The sequence below is a fragment of the Dromiciops gliroides genome, chromosome 6, assembly GCF_019393635.1.
Source record: "Dromiciops gliroides isolate mDroGli1 chromosome 6, mDroGli1.pri, whole genome shotgun sequence".
Lineage (NCBI taxonomy): Eukaryota > Metazoa > Chordata > Mammalia > Microbiotheria > Microbiotheriidae > Dromiciops > Dromiciops gliroides.
Window position 1 is genome coordinate 113,609,452 of NC_057866.1, and position 15,687 is coordinate 113,625,138.

Here is a 15,687-nt window from a genome sequence, read left to right on the forward strand (position 1 = left end):
TTTGAATGCTAAAAGAGAATTCTCTAGAGTTAAAATGATCAATGATTATAAATTTGATTTAATGGCTTGCTTACCAAATGGAAGAAAAATGTAATTTTCAGCTATTTGCAGGAATGTCTAATTGGTTCAGGTTATAATAAACAGCAATGAGTTTTTGTAATACATTCCAAATCAATTGTGTCATTTATTTTTATTACTCAAAAAAATGACTGTATTGTTACTTACATTAATAACAAGTGCACAGAGCTGGAACTGTTCTGGCGTAATAATTTCATGGTAACAAGGCTCCTGAGCAAGCTTCATTATGGCACTACCAGCAGCCAGTCGCAAACGAGACATATCAGATTTACTATAAATGAATAAAGAACAAAAAAGAAATAAGAAACCTACCTTTTCTTTTAAAGCACTTGTCCTTGTGGAAAATTTCTATTGTGAAATGACTCATTTGAGTGCTATTTATCCAATGGGAATGACACAAGATGTTAAGGCTAAACTTTAGTTGACAACTGTCAATAGCTTTACTTTTAGTTAAGTTGTTTTGGATCTTCCACTAAAACCTAGAAAACCTGTTTTCTGTAAATCGCTTCAAATCTGTAGATGTTTACATCCAATTTTTAGTTTTTGTAATTGTACTCCTCTGCTAGAATAATCTCTAACTTGGCCAAAAGGACAATTCCTTCCCAATGTCTCCAAACTACATTTTATATAACCACCATCTCCTGTCTTTCAGCATTTGCTGTATCAATACTTTATTACACGGGAGCGGCTAGGTGGCACAGTGGATAAAACCAGCCCTGGATTCAGGAGAACCTGAGTTGAAATTTGGCTTCAGACACTTGACACTTACTAGCTATGTGACCCTGGGCAAGTCACTCAACCCTCTTTGCCCCACAAAAACAAACAAAAAACCAATATGTTTAGGTTGTAACTTATCTATTAATGACATCTACATTATCCTTTGCATCTCAACAATTTTGTTTCTTTAAAGGGTGTTCTATGATTCTCAGCCATGGTGCATGAATGCAACAAGGGTAGAAATTCGCCATGACTAAGGATTAGTCTCTGCTTGCCTGCCTAATGGTTGTCAGCCTCTCCACACATACAAGCTGGTACTCAGGAACCTGCAACAGTTTGTTACTTGACCCATCCTTAAAACCTTTCCAGCATGGTACTGCTTCAAGAATTGTGCTTTCTTGGCATGTCCTTTGAGAATGCAGGGTCAACTCTGCTCTATATGGAGGTGCCAGGAGAACATGACTAATAAAAAGATGGGTTTGTTTCAAGAACACCTTAGATCACTGAAAGTGCTGAACCACTTCACCAAAGGTCAGTGCCTACCTTCAGTTGCTATAATAAATATATATGCTGATGACCTATTTTAACGGACTACCCATTGAAGAAACAAGACATTTCGCTTTCCCACTGCAGATTGTTAACCTGAACTCCTCTCTGAGTGATTATATATTGTTTTCTGAGATCAGGTACTACAATGGTGTCCTCAAACCACCAACAGATGCAGTTAACAGCTCTTCAGTCAATTGGTTGTATCCTGTGTGGATGTTAATAATAGGGCATAGGAAGTCATGGAAGGATTATGAATGTCACAGGTAAAAGCCAGAGTCAGGCTTGCTAAGGGCTTTAATGTCAAAAGGAGTTGAGTTGGTATTTGATTTTAGAGGTAAGATGGAGGCAACGGAATATAATGAGCAGTGGGGCAGCACGGTCAAAGCTGTACTTTAAGGATATTAATTTGGCAGCTATGTGGAAGATGGATTGGATGGGAGAGACTGATGGCAAGGAAACCAATTAAGATTTCCTTACCACAGAAATATAGGTGAGATGTAATATGGTCCTGAACTAGTGCAGTTGTGGTTTGAGTGGAGAGTGGAGGAAGAATGTGACAGGTGTTGTGTAGGTAGAATAGCACTTGGTAACTAATCAGAGATGTAGAGTGAAAGAGACTGAAGAGTTGACCTTGATTGCAAGGATAGGATCTTAGGTGACTGGAAATATGATTTTGCTCTCTAAAGAAACAGGGAAGATAGAAAATGACATAAGTTTTGGAGAATAAAGAATAAGTTCTTTTTTAGACATGTTGAGCTTAAGGTATCAATGGGACATATAATTGAAACATCCAACATTCATTTGATGATGTGGGACCATAGAGTTTTTTAGATATGTTTATGGGACATACAGTTTTAAGTTTCTAATAAACAAGTAGTAATATTAGGGTGGATCCATAGATTTGAAAATCAATAGCATAGAGAGAATAAACACATGGAAGTTGTTGAGGTCATCAAGAACAAGGTAGGAAAGAGATTTGGGGTAGGTGGATGATTTGAGAAGAAACAGGTAGGAGAACAAACCAAGAAGAAGGCATTGGAGAAGGCATTAAGTAGAGTCAAATGTTGCAATGAGGTCAGGAAAGATCAGGATTGAAAACAGACTAACAGATTTAACAATTAAGGCAACATTGGTGACGGTGAAGAAAGAAATTTAAACTGACTAATGAAACTGGAAGAACGATTGCTCAAGGTGAGAGAAAAAGCAAAGCTGATGAATGTACACAAATTTTTATCCAACTTTGGCTGTGAAATGGAATAATAATAATAATAAATAGGGCCCATGCTTATGAAGCAAGAGTTCTAGGATATAAGCATAGAGCAAAGACCTGCACATGTTTATAGGCAGTAGAAAACAAGCCAGTGGATAGGAGGGCAATACTACAGATTAGAGACAAAGAGGGGATGATAGTGTGGGGACAGTCTGCTGAAGGAGACAGGACTGAATACAAATAAAGGGATCTCTTTTGGTGACAATGTTGGGTGTTCGTTGGAGATAGGAAGTAATGGAGGAGAAAAGGAGGGAATGATGTCAAGGTTTTGAGATGCACATTAGATATTAGGGTGAATGGCCAACATTTTGTCAGTAAAGTATGAAGTCAGGTTTTCTGCTGATGGGGTGGGAGGGTAGTGGGGATTGAGAGGTATTTTTAAAGAAGAGAATGAAAGAGAATGCTCTTGTAAAGGAATACATTATCAATAGGAAGAATACAGAAGAATATCAACACTTTTGATGTGATTTAGAAACCAGCAAACTAAAAAACAAAACATCCTTCCTACATGAAGCTTTTCTTTCCCAATCGTCCCAGTTGCTAGAGCTCCCTACTTACTTTGTAATTGTTTTCTATGTACTTCGTATATACTTTATTGGATACAAACAATGTGTGCACATATCCAATAAAGTGTGAGCTCTTTTTGAAGAGAAAATAAAATATACCTCTCCTCCTCTTCCCCTGCATGGGAAATGACACTATATTCTTTGCTCCACAGCAATTTCTGATGTCAAGTGAATAATTGTATATTCTGGGGGTGGGGGCGGGAAGCATTAAAGAAATGGAAACACAGTGGATATCCATTGACTGATGAATGACTAAACAAACAGTTGTACAACAATGTAATAAAATTCCTTCAGTAAGAAATGACAAAAATCCAAGTATTTAGAGAAACACGGGAAGACTTATTAATTCACATACAACAATTAAAAAAGAACAATGACTTCAACAATGTAAATGAAAAGCATTTTTAAAAGCCAAAGCTGAATGACAAATTTTATATTAACTAATCTTGCATCCAGAGAAGAGATGAGGCATCCCTTTTTCTACTACTGTTGGAAAAGTGTGGAACTACACGTAGAGAATATTATAAATAGCTGTCAGTTGTGTTCAGTAAGCGAATCAATCAATGAGTATTTATTAAACACTTATTCTGTGGGCAGGCATTGTATACAAAGATAAGTCAGATGGATTTACTTAACTTTTTTTTCCTTTTTCTATGGGAAGTTTTTCTGGGGGTGGGGTGGAACACTGCCCTCTGGTTCTAAGATATCTTCGATTTCTTGAAACGTGGCTCCTAGGTTCATGGCATCATTAATTTTCAATTAGCTAGCTCTAATTTTGAAGGTTATGTTCTTCAATGAAGTTTTGTATCTCTTTTACCAAGCTGCTCATTCTCTTTTATAACTTTCTTGTTTAGCTCTCATTTCTTTTCCCATTTCCCCATTATTCTCATTTGGGTTAAAAAAATTTTCTTTTATTTTGAAAAAAAAAACACCACTCTAGTAATTTTTTCTTTTTCTTTGCATGGACAGTGAGGGTTAAGTGACTTGCCCAGGTCACACAGCTAGTTGAGTCAAGTGTCTGAGGCCAGATTTGAACTCAGATCCTCCTGAATCCTGGGCCAGTGATTTACCACTGTACAAACTAGCTGCCCCACTATAGGAATTCTTGTTGGGTTTAGGACAAACTTACCTGCACTTTTCTTTGAGGATTTGCTTATAGATATTTTTATATTATAGAGTCCCTCTGTGTTTGTGTCTTGAACTTCCCAGTCACCAGAGTAGTCTCTGCCTACCATAGTACCTGGCAAGTGCATAATAACTGCTTTTGGACGGATTTACTCTACAATTCTTTTTTTTAGTGAGGCAATTGGGGTTAAGTGACTTGCCTAGGGTCACACAGCTAGTAAGTGTTAAGTGTCTGAGGCCGGATTTGAACCCAGGTACTCCTGACTCCAGGGCTGGTGCTCTATCCACTGCACCACCTAGCTGCCCCCCAGAGTAGTTCTTTATGGCTCAGTTCTTTTTTTATTTGCTCATTCTTCCACCTTACTTCCTAACTTTGGATTTTATTTTAGTTCTGGGCTCAGCATACTTTGTGGGGTGGGTGGGTGGTGGGGATAGGGTAGCTGTTCTGGCCTTAGCTTCTGTTCTTTTCTGTCCCTCTGCTGCTTTGACAGCTCAGTTTGGGGACCAGCAAGTTTTCAGTGCTCCCAAAGTGGTGTGATCTGGGGAGATGTTTGTTCAAGGTCCTCCTGGTCTGAAATCTACAAGTTGTGACCTCTGTTTGGGTCTATTGGCTTGTGTGTGGTTGAGTTTCCAAACAGTTTCTAACAGAGCCACACAGCTATGTTTCTTGACCTTGTTCCTTGCTGAGTACTCAGCTAGGGCTCTGTTACAGCATGGCCATTCCTCTCCGCCCTGGATCTGTGACCTGAAATTGGGTGATGGCAGACAAAGCTGCCAAAGGGCACTCTTTTCAGTACCCAGCATGAGTTCAGGGACCTCCTGGGATCTCTTTCCACTTCTGTGCTTCATCCTGTACTGTTCCCATTTCTATTCATGTGTGCTGGAATGCCACTAGGCACACCTAGCCCAATGTCTGAAGTCCTCAATATAATACTGAATGAGATGAATGAGAAACTTGGAAAGGGCAGGTGGCTAGATTTTTAGTACATGTAATGGGATAGAATCAAGAAAATATTAGGGGAAAAAGAAAATAACTTCAATGGTGTTAAATTCAGTGTTCTCAAGTAGTAAAGCTATACTGTATTCATTAACATTCTCTCTCTCGGGGGCAGCTAGGTGGCACAGTAGATAGAGCACCAGCCTTGGAATCAGGAGGACCTGAGTTCAAATCCGCTCTCAGACACTGGGTAAGTCACTTAACCCCGATTGCCTCACCAAAAAAAAAACCCAACCCCAAAACCAAAACATTCTCCCCCCCCCCTTTTTTTTGGGCAGGCAATGAGAACTTGCTCAGGGTCATACAGCTAGTGTCAAGTGCATGAGGCTGGATTTGAACTCAGGTCCTCCTGAATCCAGGGCCAGTGCTTTATTCACTGTGCCACCTAGCTGCCCCATAAATGACTTTTTAAAATATTGATTTATTTGGGTTTAGGACAAACCTACCTACACTTTTGTCTTATGTGTTGGTCTAAATATTATTCTCCATCAAATTGCTACCTAATTTTCTCAGTAGCTTTGTTGACTGGTAAGTTCCTATTCAGTGACTTGCATTCTTAGCTTTGCTCAATTCTAAACTATTACATGTATTATGTTATCAATACTATTAACCAAATTTATTCTAAGAGTCTGTTTTTCTATTTTTAAACTCCAGAAGGTTTAATAGTTACTATTTTATATTATAACTTTGGGTCTAGCCTTCTTTCTTACCTTTTTCTTTATCCCCCTTGATATTTTTGACCCATTAGTACTGTATGAAATTGGAAGATTTTAATTAAAATAGTAGCCATCTTTTCTCTATCAGTTGGGCCAGTCTTGAGTTTTTTTTCCTACATGGTGTGAACAGACTATAAAGCTAGCTTTCTCACATGTAAATCAATTCATTTCTAGTTACATATCTAATCACATAAAACGGTAAGACAAAGACCGAGAAACATGCTTCATAATTAGCCCAACCTATTCCATGAACAAATCAGATTTTATTTTTTTTGGCGGAATACTTATTTTAAAGTAATAAAACATTTTAATCTAAAGCTTCGAGTTCCAAATTCTGTCCCTCCTTTTCTCCTACCTTCTCCCTGAGGTGGCAAGACATCAGATTTTTTTAGAAAAGAATTTTATGGTAGATGTTTGTCAATATATAGCTTAACAAAGCTCATGATAAAATCTTTGTAAGGTTCACATTCTCGTCTATAATCTTAGTAGCAAATGTGTTCTAGAATTCATTTTATAAGTTAATGACCAAGTTGCATAGCTTTCAAAGATGTTATAGCCAACAAACTGGAAATAAGAAAAAATTCTCACCTGATTCTCTTTTGTTCTGTCAGGTCACCCTCACTAACCAGCATTGCTGATAATAACCGAAGAGTTGAATTGGCAGACTTAGACTGGTTGTTTTTCATCCCCAGTAGCCATCGTACCAGAAGCTTAATTGCTTGAACCTATAAAATATGAATATGCTTCAAATAACTGCCAATATATAGAAAGTCATTATGGATAAATGCATCAAAACCACGTTTTGTTATTGTCATCTCAGTCATGGTTCAAATGCTTTGTGGAAAAATGCTCATATAATGAGTCACAATGGATCAGTGAATAAGAACTGATTTATGACATAGGGCAGTAAGAAATATAAAAAGAGTGCTTACTTTGGCTAGTACTTCTGGGGAAACTTCTTCATCTGGAGACCATAATTTTCCATTCTTTTCACCTGTAGACTGTAGATACGTGAATAAATTTATTTTTGAAGAAACATTTTCTAGTGCTGTGCTTCATCATGCTCCTTTTTCTATAAAAAGTTATGCCTGGGGCAGCTAGATGGCGCAGTGGATAGAGCACCGGCCCTGGAGTCAGGAGGACCTGAGTTCAAATCCGACCTCAGACACTTAACACTTACTAGCTGTGTGACCCTGGGCAAGTCACTTAACCCCAATTGCCTCACTAAAAATTAAAAAAAAAAAAAGTTATGCCTGGGGGCAGTTAGGTGGTGCAGTGGATAAAGCACCGGCCCTGGATTCAGGAGGAATTCAGTTCAAATCCAGGCTCAGACACTTGACACTTACTAGCTCTGTGACTCTGGGAAAGTCATTTAGCCCTCATTGCCCTGACCCCTCCTCCAAAAGTTATGCCCTCTGAAGTTAGAGAAATAAAAGGTTCTTTATTTCTGAAGTTTTGGTACTCCAACTTATGGATTTACATAGCAAGTAGTATACTAACAGTGCAATTACTTGCCTGCTACTATGGCCTCACTCAGCAACAGTGATAGGCATGAATAAGACAAGTCATCGTTCTCTGGTTGCTTCAGATATGGATATCCTCAGGCTGAGGAGACCTACGCTGTAACTCACTCTTTCATTTGGTCCCACCTCAAAAAAAAAAATAATCTTTCCTTTCCTGATCAAAAGACTTCATGTTGGGGAGTAAGTACAATGTGAAATAGTAAGCTATTCCTGGTTTTTCCTTCAAAATAGAGAGAAAATGATAGATTAATCAAACTCAATTATAATGAATATGTCTGTTAATATGGGTCCATTTGACAAAATTCTGAAGTCTGACATAAATTTGAGTGATTTTTTACACTACAGATTATTCATTTTAGAAAACTACTCACTGGATAATTACTTTTCAATAATAAGCTCTCATTTCATTTAAAATATTTCAATTTTAAAGCCTTTCAAGAGCATTTCTATTACAACAAATGGGGATTAAAAATGTCTAAAAAGAACTACCTAAGCTCAAATCGATTTAATTCAAACAGTAAGTGACATAAAATTTCAGCAGTATGAGAAAACCAGAATATTTTGTGAAGTTCATTAAAATGAGATCTGAATTTTTTCTTCACGTTCTGATTTGTTTATTTTCTTTCTCAATCAGTAGGTTTTGCTAACCTGGATTTGTAGAAGGCATTCTGTAACTAGTAAGGGGAATACTGGAAGAGTAACAATATGAACCATTTAGAAAAGTTGGCATAACCATACAAGGTCGTGTAAATAACAGCAATGAGTTGATCCTGTTTTAAACAATGCATTATTATCAATCTAGATTTGCTTATTAAAAAAACAAGCAATGGGGCAGCTAGGCAGCGCAGTGGATAAGGCACTGACCTTGGATTCAGGAGGACCTGAGTTCAAATCCAGCCTCAGACACTTGACACTGTGTGACCCCGGGCAAGTCACTTAACCCTCATTTCCCTACAAAAACCCAACCAACCAAACAAACAAAAACAAACAAGCAATGTGTGAATGACAAAATTAGAAAAGGAAAACAATTTTTAAAAAATCTCACTTACCCTGTCATTCATTAGAAGATCTTTCACAATAAAATTTGCTACTACCGATTTCATTGGGGAAGCAAACTGATCTGGTGCTAACATGGAAATATGACCCAATGAAACTAAGGGGGTTATAAGCTGCTCTGGAACATCAGCATTCAGACTTCTACTGAGAGGCTGGGAAAATAATAGAAATGAAAATTTAATGGCATAATAACTTTCAGTGTAATGTCCACACATTAGTAGAGTATGTATGGATTAATCCAAAATCTTAAGTTTTCCACAACAATTTTCTAATATGGATACAGTTTTTAAATGGCAAATCAAATAAGAAGAACATGAATAAAAGATTAGTTTTCTCCCCCACTAAAATTTAACAAGACAAAATAAATGCAGAAACCTTTAGAAACAAAGAAATATTTAGAAACCTGTGTGACTAAAAGGAATGAAGATATTATAACAAATGTTGGAGAAAAGGCTTTTACCTCATTTAACTGTTTCTGCCTCCTCCAGCGTTACTGCCCCAAATGCCAATGCATTCTAGTGCAACTGGCATATTCTGCTGGTAGCATAGCTAGAAGAATTCTCACACTCCTGGGACATTTAAAATAATTTTGACCCTCAGGAAATGTGACTCATTATGCAATAAAGCTAAACAAATACAATTCAGGGTAGCACAGATTGAACTGCTTGGGAGTAAATGAGAAACTAATCCAAGGGTAAGGCGAACTAGTTTCCCAGTGGCAATATATGGCCTTTTAAATCATGAGACCAAAAAGAGTCATTTAAATTGATGTTGTCGAATTGTGGGCTCATCTGTAAAACTAGTAAGTGGTGAGCCTAAATTTAAGATAATCACTTTCATAATAAGATATATTTAAAGGAGGGAACACTGCCCCCCAACCTTGATTATGCAAGGATTTGATTTAGATTGGCAGAGCAGGTAAACCTCCAAAGCCAACAAAAATCAACAAAGCATAGTGTAAAAAATATAAAAACCCTTTGAGCTATATACATACCTCAAAAATCTGTGCAAGTTGTACTTCTTTATTTGTGAATATGGCATGGATACAATGAACAGCTTGTTTTGCTTGGTGTGGTGTACCTCTCTTGGCTTTTTGATGTAAAATGGGAATTAAGGTGCTGCAAATAGTAAAGTAACACTCTTAAAATATAGTAAAATACTTTATGCAATTCTTTTAATTGGATTTCTTTCATAACTTCTTTTAAGCAAAATACCTACGGGACCTGAGTCTTCAAAATAAAATCTAGAGTACAAACGATTCTTGACAATCCCCACCACCCCAAATAAAACTATGCTATTCTAGAAATGTCTTAAGAAATGAACAAGCTACTTGAAGAACTTGGATAATAAAGCCAAAATTTTAATTTGAAAATTACTGATCTAGATTCCATCTAGAACTGTTTATACAACAGATAGAATTAACACATTTTCTAAGTTGCTAAAGAGTCTACAAAAAATTATTACAAATTTAACCCGAGTTGACTTTTTGTTTCTGTTATTTTTATGGTGGCAAAAGGATATATAGATGTATCATTTTTTTTTGGAACATTCTACAGAAACAGCTTTATTTTATTTTAAAGATCTACATATAGAAATACATTTGGTCTTATTTCATCTGAATAAGACTAGTAAATAGATGTATATTAAAACATTCATTTTTAGCTACAGGTGAATAAAGAGTTCACTCATTTGTCAAATTGTATTCTCATTCATAATAATTTTGTATGAAGCAATTTTCAGCTATATTTCTTATACAGACAAAATATCTTCACACAAATATGGAAGATGAAATAATAAGGGTGACAGCTAATAGTCTAGTTAGCTATAGCATAGCTACAACATAAAGTCCACAGAGGGAGGATATACAAGAAATCTTGAAATGAATGTAGGAGCCAGATTGTGGAGATTTTGTAATATGGACTAAGGAGTTTTGTACTTCATTCTAGAACAGGAATTCTTAACCTGGGGTCCATGAATTTGGTTGTTAAAAAAAAAAAACTTTTGACAAACTATATTTCAACATAATTGACTTCCTTTATAATTCCATGTAATTTATTTTATGCAATTAAAAATTATTCCAAAAAGGGGTTCATAGTCTTCCCTCAGACTGACGAGAGTCCATCTCTCTCTCTCACACACATGCACACACACACACACAGAGCAAGAGAGAGATTAAGAACTCCTCATTAGAGACAATATCTTTGTAAAGCTTTTTGAACAAGGGACTAACAGGGTCAGACCTATACTTGGGGAAGATTTTTGTTGGGGGTTCTGGAGGTGTGACTTCATTGGAAACTTCTGTTGTTGAAATGCCCCCCACCAATGCAAATCGATAATTTATCTGTGACAAAATCTTCCTGAGTTTCTTGCAGTACTTTTTATTTATTTATTTAAGTGAGGCAATTGGGGTTAAGTGACTTGCCCAGGGTCACACAGCTAGTAAGTGTTAAGTGTCTGAGGCCGGATTTGAACTCAGGTACTCCTGACACTCCAGGGCCGGTGGCTTTATCCACTGCGCCACCTAGCTGCCCCTCTTGCAGTACTTTTTGACAAAATGACTTGCCTGTGAATACCACTATTAGGTCTGTATCACAAAGAGGTTTCTAAAATTTAAAAGAAAAAGGACTGAGGCAGCTAGGTGGCACAGTGGATAAAGCACCAGCCCAGGATTCAGGAGTACCTGAGTTCAAATCCAGCCTCAGACACTTGACACTTACTAGCTGTGTGACCCTGGGCAAGTCACTTAACCCCCATTGCCCTGCAAAAAAAAAAAAGAAAAGAAAAGAAAAAGGACCTACACGTACAAAAATATTGATTGCGGCCCTTTTTCAGGTGGCAAAGAATTGGAAATGAAGATGATGCCCATCAGTTGGGGTATAGGATTGTGACAGAATACTATTGCACTATAAGAAATGATTCTGGGGGAGGGGGGAGGGAGGGAGAAAAATCTTAAATTGTAAAGCTTGTATAAACAAAAGTTGAGAACTATCTTTACATGTAACGGAAAAAATAAAATACCTTATACATTAAAAAAAAAAAAAGAAATGATTCTGGAAAGAGAAGAACTGATGCAAAGTGAAATAAACAGAACCAAAAGAACACCATATGATGATCAACTGTGAGTGACTTAGCTCTTCTCAGCAATACAATGTTCCAAGACAATTCTGAAGATGAAAAATGCTGTCCATCTCCAGAGAAAAAATTAATGGAGTCTGATTGAAGATCAAAGCATACTTTTTTTTTTCCCCTGCAATTTTTTTTATTGAGTAGAATTTTATTTTCCAAAATATATGTAAAAACAAATTTTAACATCAATTTTTTTAAAAAAAATTGTGTTCCAACTTCTTTCCTCCTCCATTCCCACCCCCACCCACTAGAACTCAAGCATTTCAAAATAAGTTATACATGAGTAGTCATGGAAAACATTCCCACATTAGCTATGTTGTGAGAGAAAACAGTCAAAAAAAAAACCCAAAACTTCAGATTGAGGAATTGTCAAAAGGGAAAAAAATTTTTTTTTAAAAAATCTGTTTCCAGGGGCAGCTAGGTAGTGCAGTGGACAGAGCACCGGCCCTGGAATCAGGAGTACCTGAGTTCAAATATGGCCTCAGACACTCGACACCCACTAGGTGTGTGACCCTGGGCAAGTCACTCGACCCCAATTGCCTCACTAAAAAAGAAAAAGAAAAAAAGAAAAAAATGTGTTTCCATCTATTTTCAGATACTATCACTCTATAGATGGGTTGTCATTTTCATAAGTCCTTCAGGGTTATATTGGATCATTGCCTTGCTGAAAATAACCACATGCTTTCCAGCAGATCATCTTACACTATTGCTGTTATTTTGTATACAGTACATTTCACTCTGCTTCAGTTCATGTAGTTCTTTCCAGGTTTTTCTGATAGTATCCTGTTCATCATAACCTAAATAAAGTACCTTAAACTTGACAAAGAATTTTCTTCATATTAGTCCAGCAAAGTAGGTACCATACGTTTGGCCGTTATAGTCAATCATCATAACTATTTCCCTCCATCCTATTCCCTTCCCATGATATTTACTCTATTTTCTATCTTCTTTTAAACTATTCCTCCTCAAAAGTGTTTTACTTTTGACTGCCCACTCCCCTACTCTGCACTCCCTTTTTTTTCACCCTTCCTTCCTTATCCTCTTCCCCTCCTACTTTCCTATAGGGTTAAATAGATTACTCCCTCTTCCTTATTAAATACCTCCTAGTAGGTACTTAATAGGTGCTCATACTGAGCTTGTTGTATATAGAAATTCCCAGATCTTTTTCAGAGAAATTGCTGTCTAATCACTGCTTCAATTTCTTGACCATTTCTTTAATAATACGTTCTTGAATTCTGTTGGGAATGAAGTAAAGCCCACCAACCTAGTTTGTAGATTATATTCATTTTTCTTTTTTGAAAACAGGGACTCTTGCTCTTCTCCAGTTCTGGAGAACCGTTTTTTATTAATGCCCATGGCGTTCCAGATTATCATTGAGAAGAGAGCTCAGAAATTACATCTACTAGGGGCAGCTAGGTGGCGCAATTGATAGAGCACCAGCCCTGGAGTCAGTAGTACCCGAGTTCAAATCCGGCCTCAGACACTAACATTTACTAGCTGTGTGACCCTGGGCAAGTCACTTAACCCCAATTGCCTCACTAAAAAGAAAAAAAAAAGAAATAACATCTACCAGTTCTTTCAGCCCTGAAGATGTTGTTCATCTAGTTCATGTAACTTGAACTGATCAAACGCAAGGTGCTCTTATTTTGGTTATCAAATTCCCTCTTATCTATTTGGGTCCTTTCATTGCTAGGTAAAGGTCATACTTTTTGTCAGAGACCAAATAAGAATTGAGTTTTCCTACTTTCATTTGTCATTGGTCATCACTGTTCAATGCCCCTAACAGGTCCTATTTCTTCAGTGATATTTCTCTATTCCTCAATACAGCTTAAAAAACATCAAAAACAAACCACAACTTCCTCAGCTCTTTCTAAGGATATAGAGAGGAAGTTTGTGCTGGATAGGAAAGATTTTGAGGACACCGAAGCATCTATTTTCAGGCTATGAGAAAGAGGAAAGTATACCAAATACTTAGACAAAATGATAGGCTTTGTTTTTAACATAAAAAAAGGAGACCAAACCCCCCCCCAAACCCAAACACGAGTATGAACTCTTGGGCTACTTTTCCAAATTTACAAAATCTTTCTAAAGATAATATACATATATATCAAGGTTACTGTTGATGAAGAGATGAAACAGGCTATGATCAGATGAGGCAGGCTTTTGCAAATGATACTTTATAGCTGACTACATATTTAAAGTAACTCATTGACTTGTGCTTACTATTTTTTGCCTCCAATCCTTATAACTGGCTGCTAGGTTGTGGCCCATCCCCACCTTCTACCTCAAAGAATCCCTCCTTCCTTTAAGCTGTGGCTCAAGTATCATTTTCCACATACATTCTTTCCTGATCTTCTCAACGGCTAGTAGCCTCTCAAGAAGCCTTGTATTTAAATGCTTTGCATTTATTCTCCTTATTTCAAATATATTTATATACATCTTTGCAATGTCACTCATCAAAATATAAGCTCTCTGTGAATAGGGATTCTTTCATTTACTATATTTGTAGCTTAGAGCATAGCACAGTACCTGTCACATAGTAGGCACTTACTAAACTAAATGCAGATAACTGATTTGCCAAATCTTGTTGACTCTACTTCTCTCACAAAAGCCCCTTATCTCTATTCTCCTTTCACACAGTAATCATCCTAGTTCAGGTCCTCATCACTTGTCCCTTAGCCTCCAATAATATAACCTCCAAATAACATAAGCCTACAAATTTCTCTCCACATAGACTTTTGAACCTCATCAAGTCATCTTCCATACACTTGCCAGGCTGATATTGTTAGACTGCAGGTCCAAACATATTAACTCCCTTATTCAAGAAGCTCCAGTGTTCCCTTGTTGACTATACAATACATACATTCCTCTGTGTGCTATTTACTACATTTAACAATCTGGTTCTAGTCTATCATTCCTGCTACAAATGATTGAGCATTAGTATTGCATTCCAGCTGTAACACTACTAGGCTTTTGTTCATGGTCAAGATAAAATTTAAGTGTTAACTTCCTCATTCATAATTTGTAAATAACACTATTGTGAAGAAGTGCTTATTTCAGAGGATTATTTTAGAGAAAGCAGTTTGAGAAACTCAAAACACTATGTAAATGTGAATTATTTACTATTCACAAAATATGATAGCCTGTAGAAAGCCGGGGAGGAATGATATAGACATTTGAAAAGCATCAAATGCCCATATCATTTTCATTTTTAAAATGGTTTTTATGCAATTATTCAAAAAATTTCTGTTATAATTATTTCTCTCATAAGAATGTGAATGACGGGGCAGCTAGGTGGCACAGTGGATAGAGAGCCGGCCCTGGAATTCAGGAGGAACTGAGTTCAAATCTGACCTCAGAAAATTAACACTAGCTATGTGACCCTGGGCAAGTCACTTAAGACCAATTGCCTCACCCCCCCACCCCCAAAAAAGAATGTGAATGACAATATTTAAGCCTCATATGCATGATAATGAAGAATAGAGAAGGTAGGGATAAATAAACGTATAATTTGTAAAAACTTGTTGACTTATTTCTTCTGGCTAATTAGCTTTTGATGCAAGTGGTAACTGACAGTGAAACAGCAAAAGGAAAGAAAGAAATCTAAAAACCGAGGCTACCCTGATATATATGTTCATGTATAGAAAAATGGGAGAAGACAATAAATAAAATTATGATTTAGTCATATGTTTGCAGTAAAGCTTTAGGATACCATATAAAGAAAGCAACTCACGATCTTATTTGTGGAAGGTCTGTTTCTATTTTGTGTCCTGTATTCCTAAAAATCTGTATGGCGGCTTCTGCTACTTTGTCATCTTCCATTCTGAGGCACTGCAACAGGGACTCATATGTCTCTGCTGAGTGAAACGAGGTAGGATGTGTGAAAGATAGAACCTGTGTGACAGACATAATGCTTTATGAGCACGGACAATAAGAAAAATCCAGAAAAAAGATTCTACAGTAC

At 36.9% G+C, this 15,687-nt stretch overlaps 1 protein-coding gene across 2 annotated transcripts in view; it reads right to left on the minus strand.

The window, feature by feature from the left end:
- PDS5A (PDS5 cohesin associated factor A) overlaps positions 1-15,687 on the minus strand; it is a 151,654-nt gene that overhangs the window by 23,791 nt on the left and 112,176 nt on the right. For both annotated transcript variants that reach the window (XM_043970191.1, XM_043970190.1), the window contains exons 19-24: positions 15,457-15,617; positions 9,592-9,715; positions 8,591-8,749; positions 6,951-7,019; positions 6,607-6,743; positions 226-349 (exon numbers count right to left, since the gene is read on the minus strand). In XM_043970191.1, coding sequence (XP_043826126.1) covers positions 226-349; positions 6,607-6,743; positions 6,951-7,019; positions 8,591-8,749; positions 9,592-9,715; positions 15,457-15,617 — 774 coding nt within the window. The remainder of the gene's footprint in view (positions 1-225; positions 350-6,606; positions 6,744-6,950; positions 7,020-8,590; positions 8,750-9,591; positions 9,716-15,456; positions 15,618-15,687) is intronic.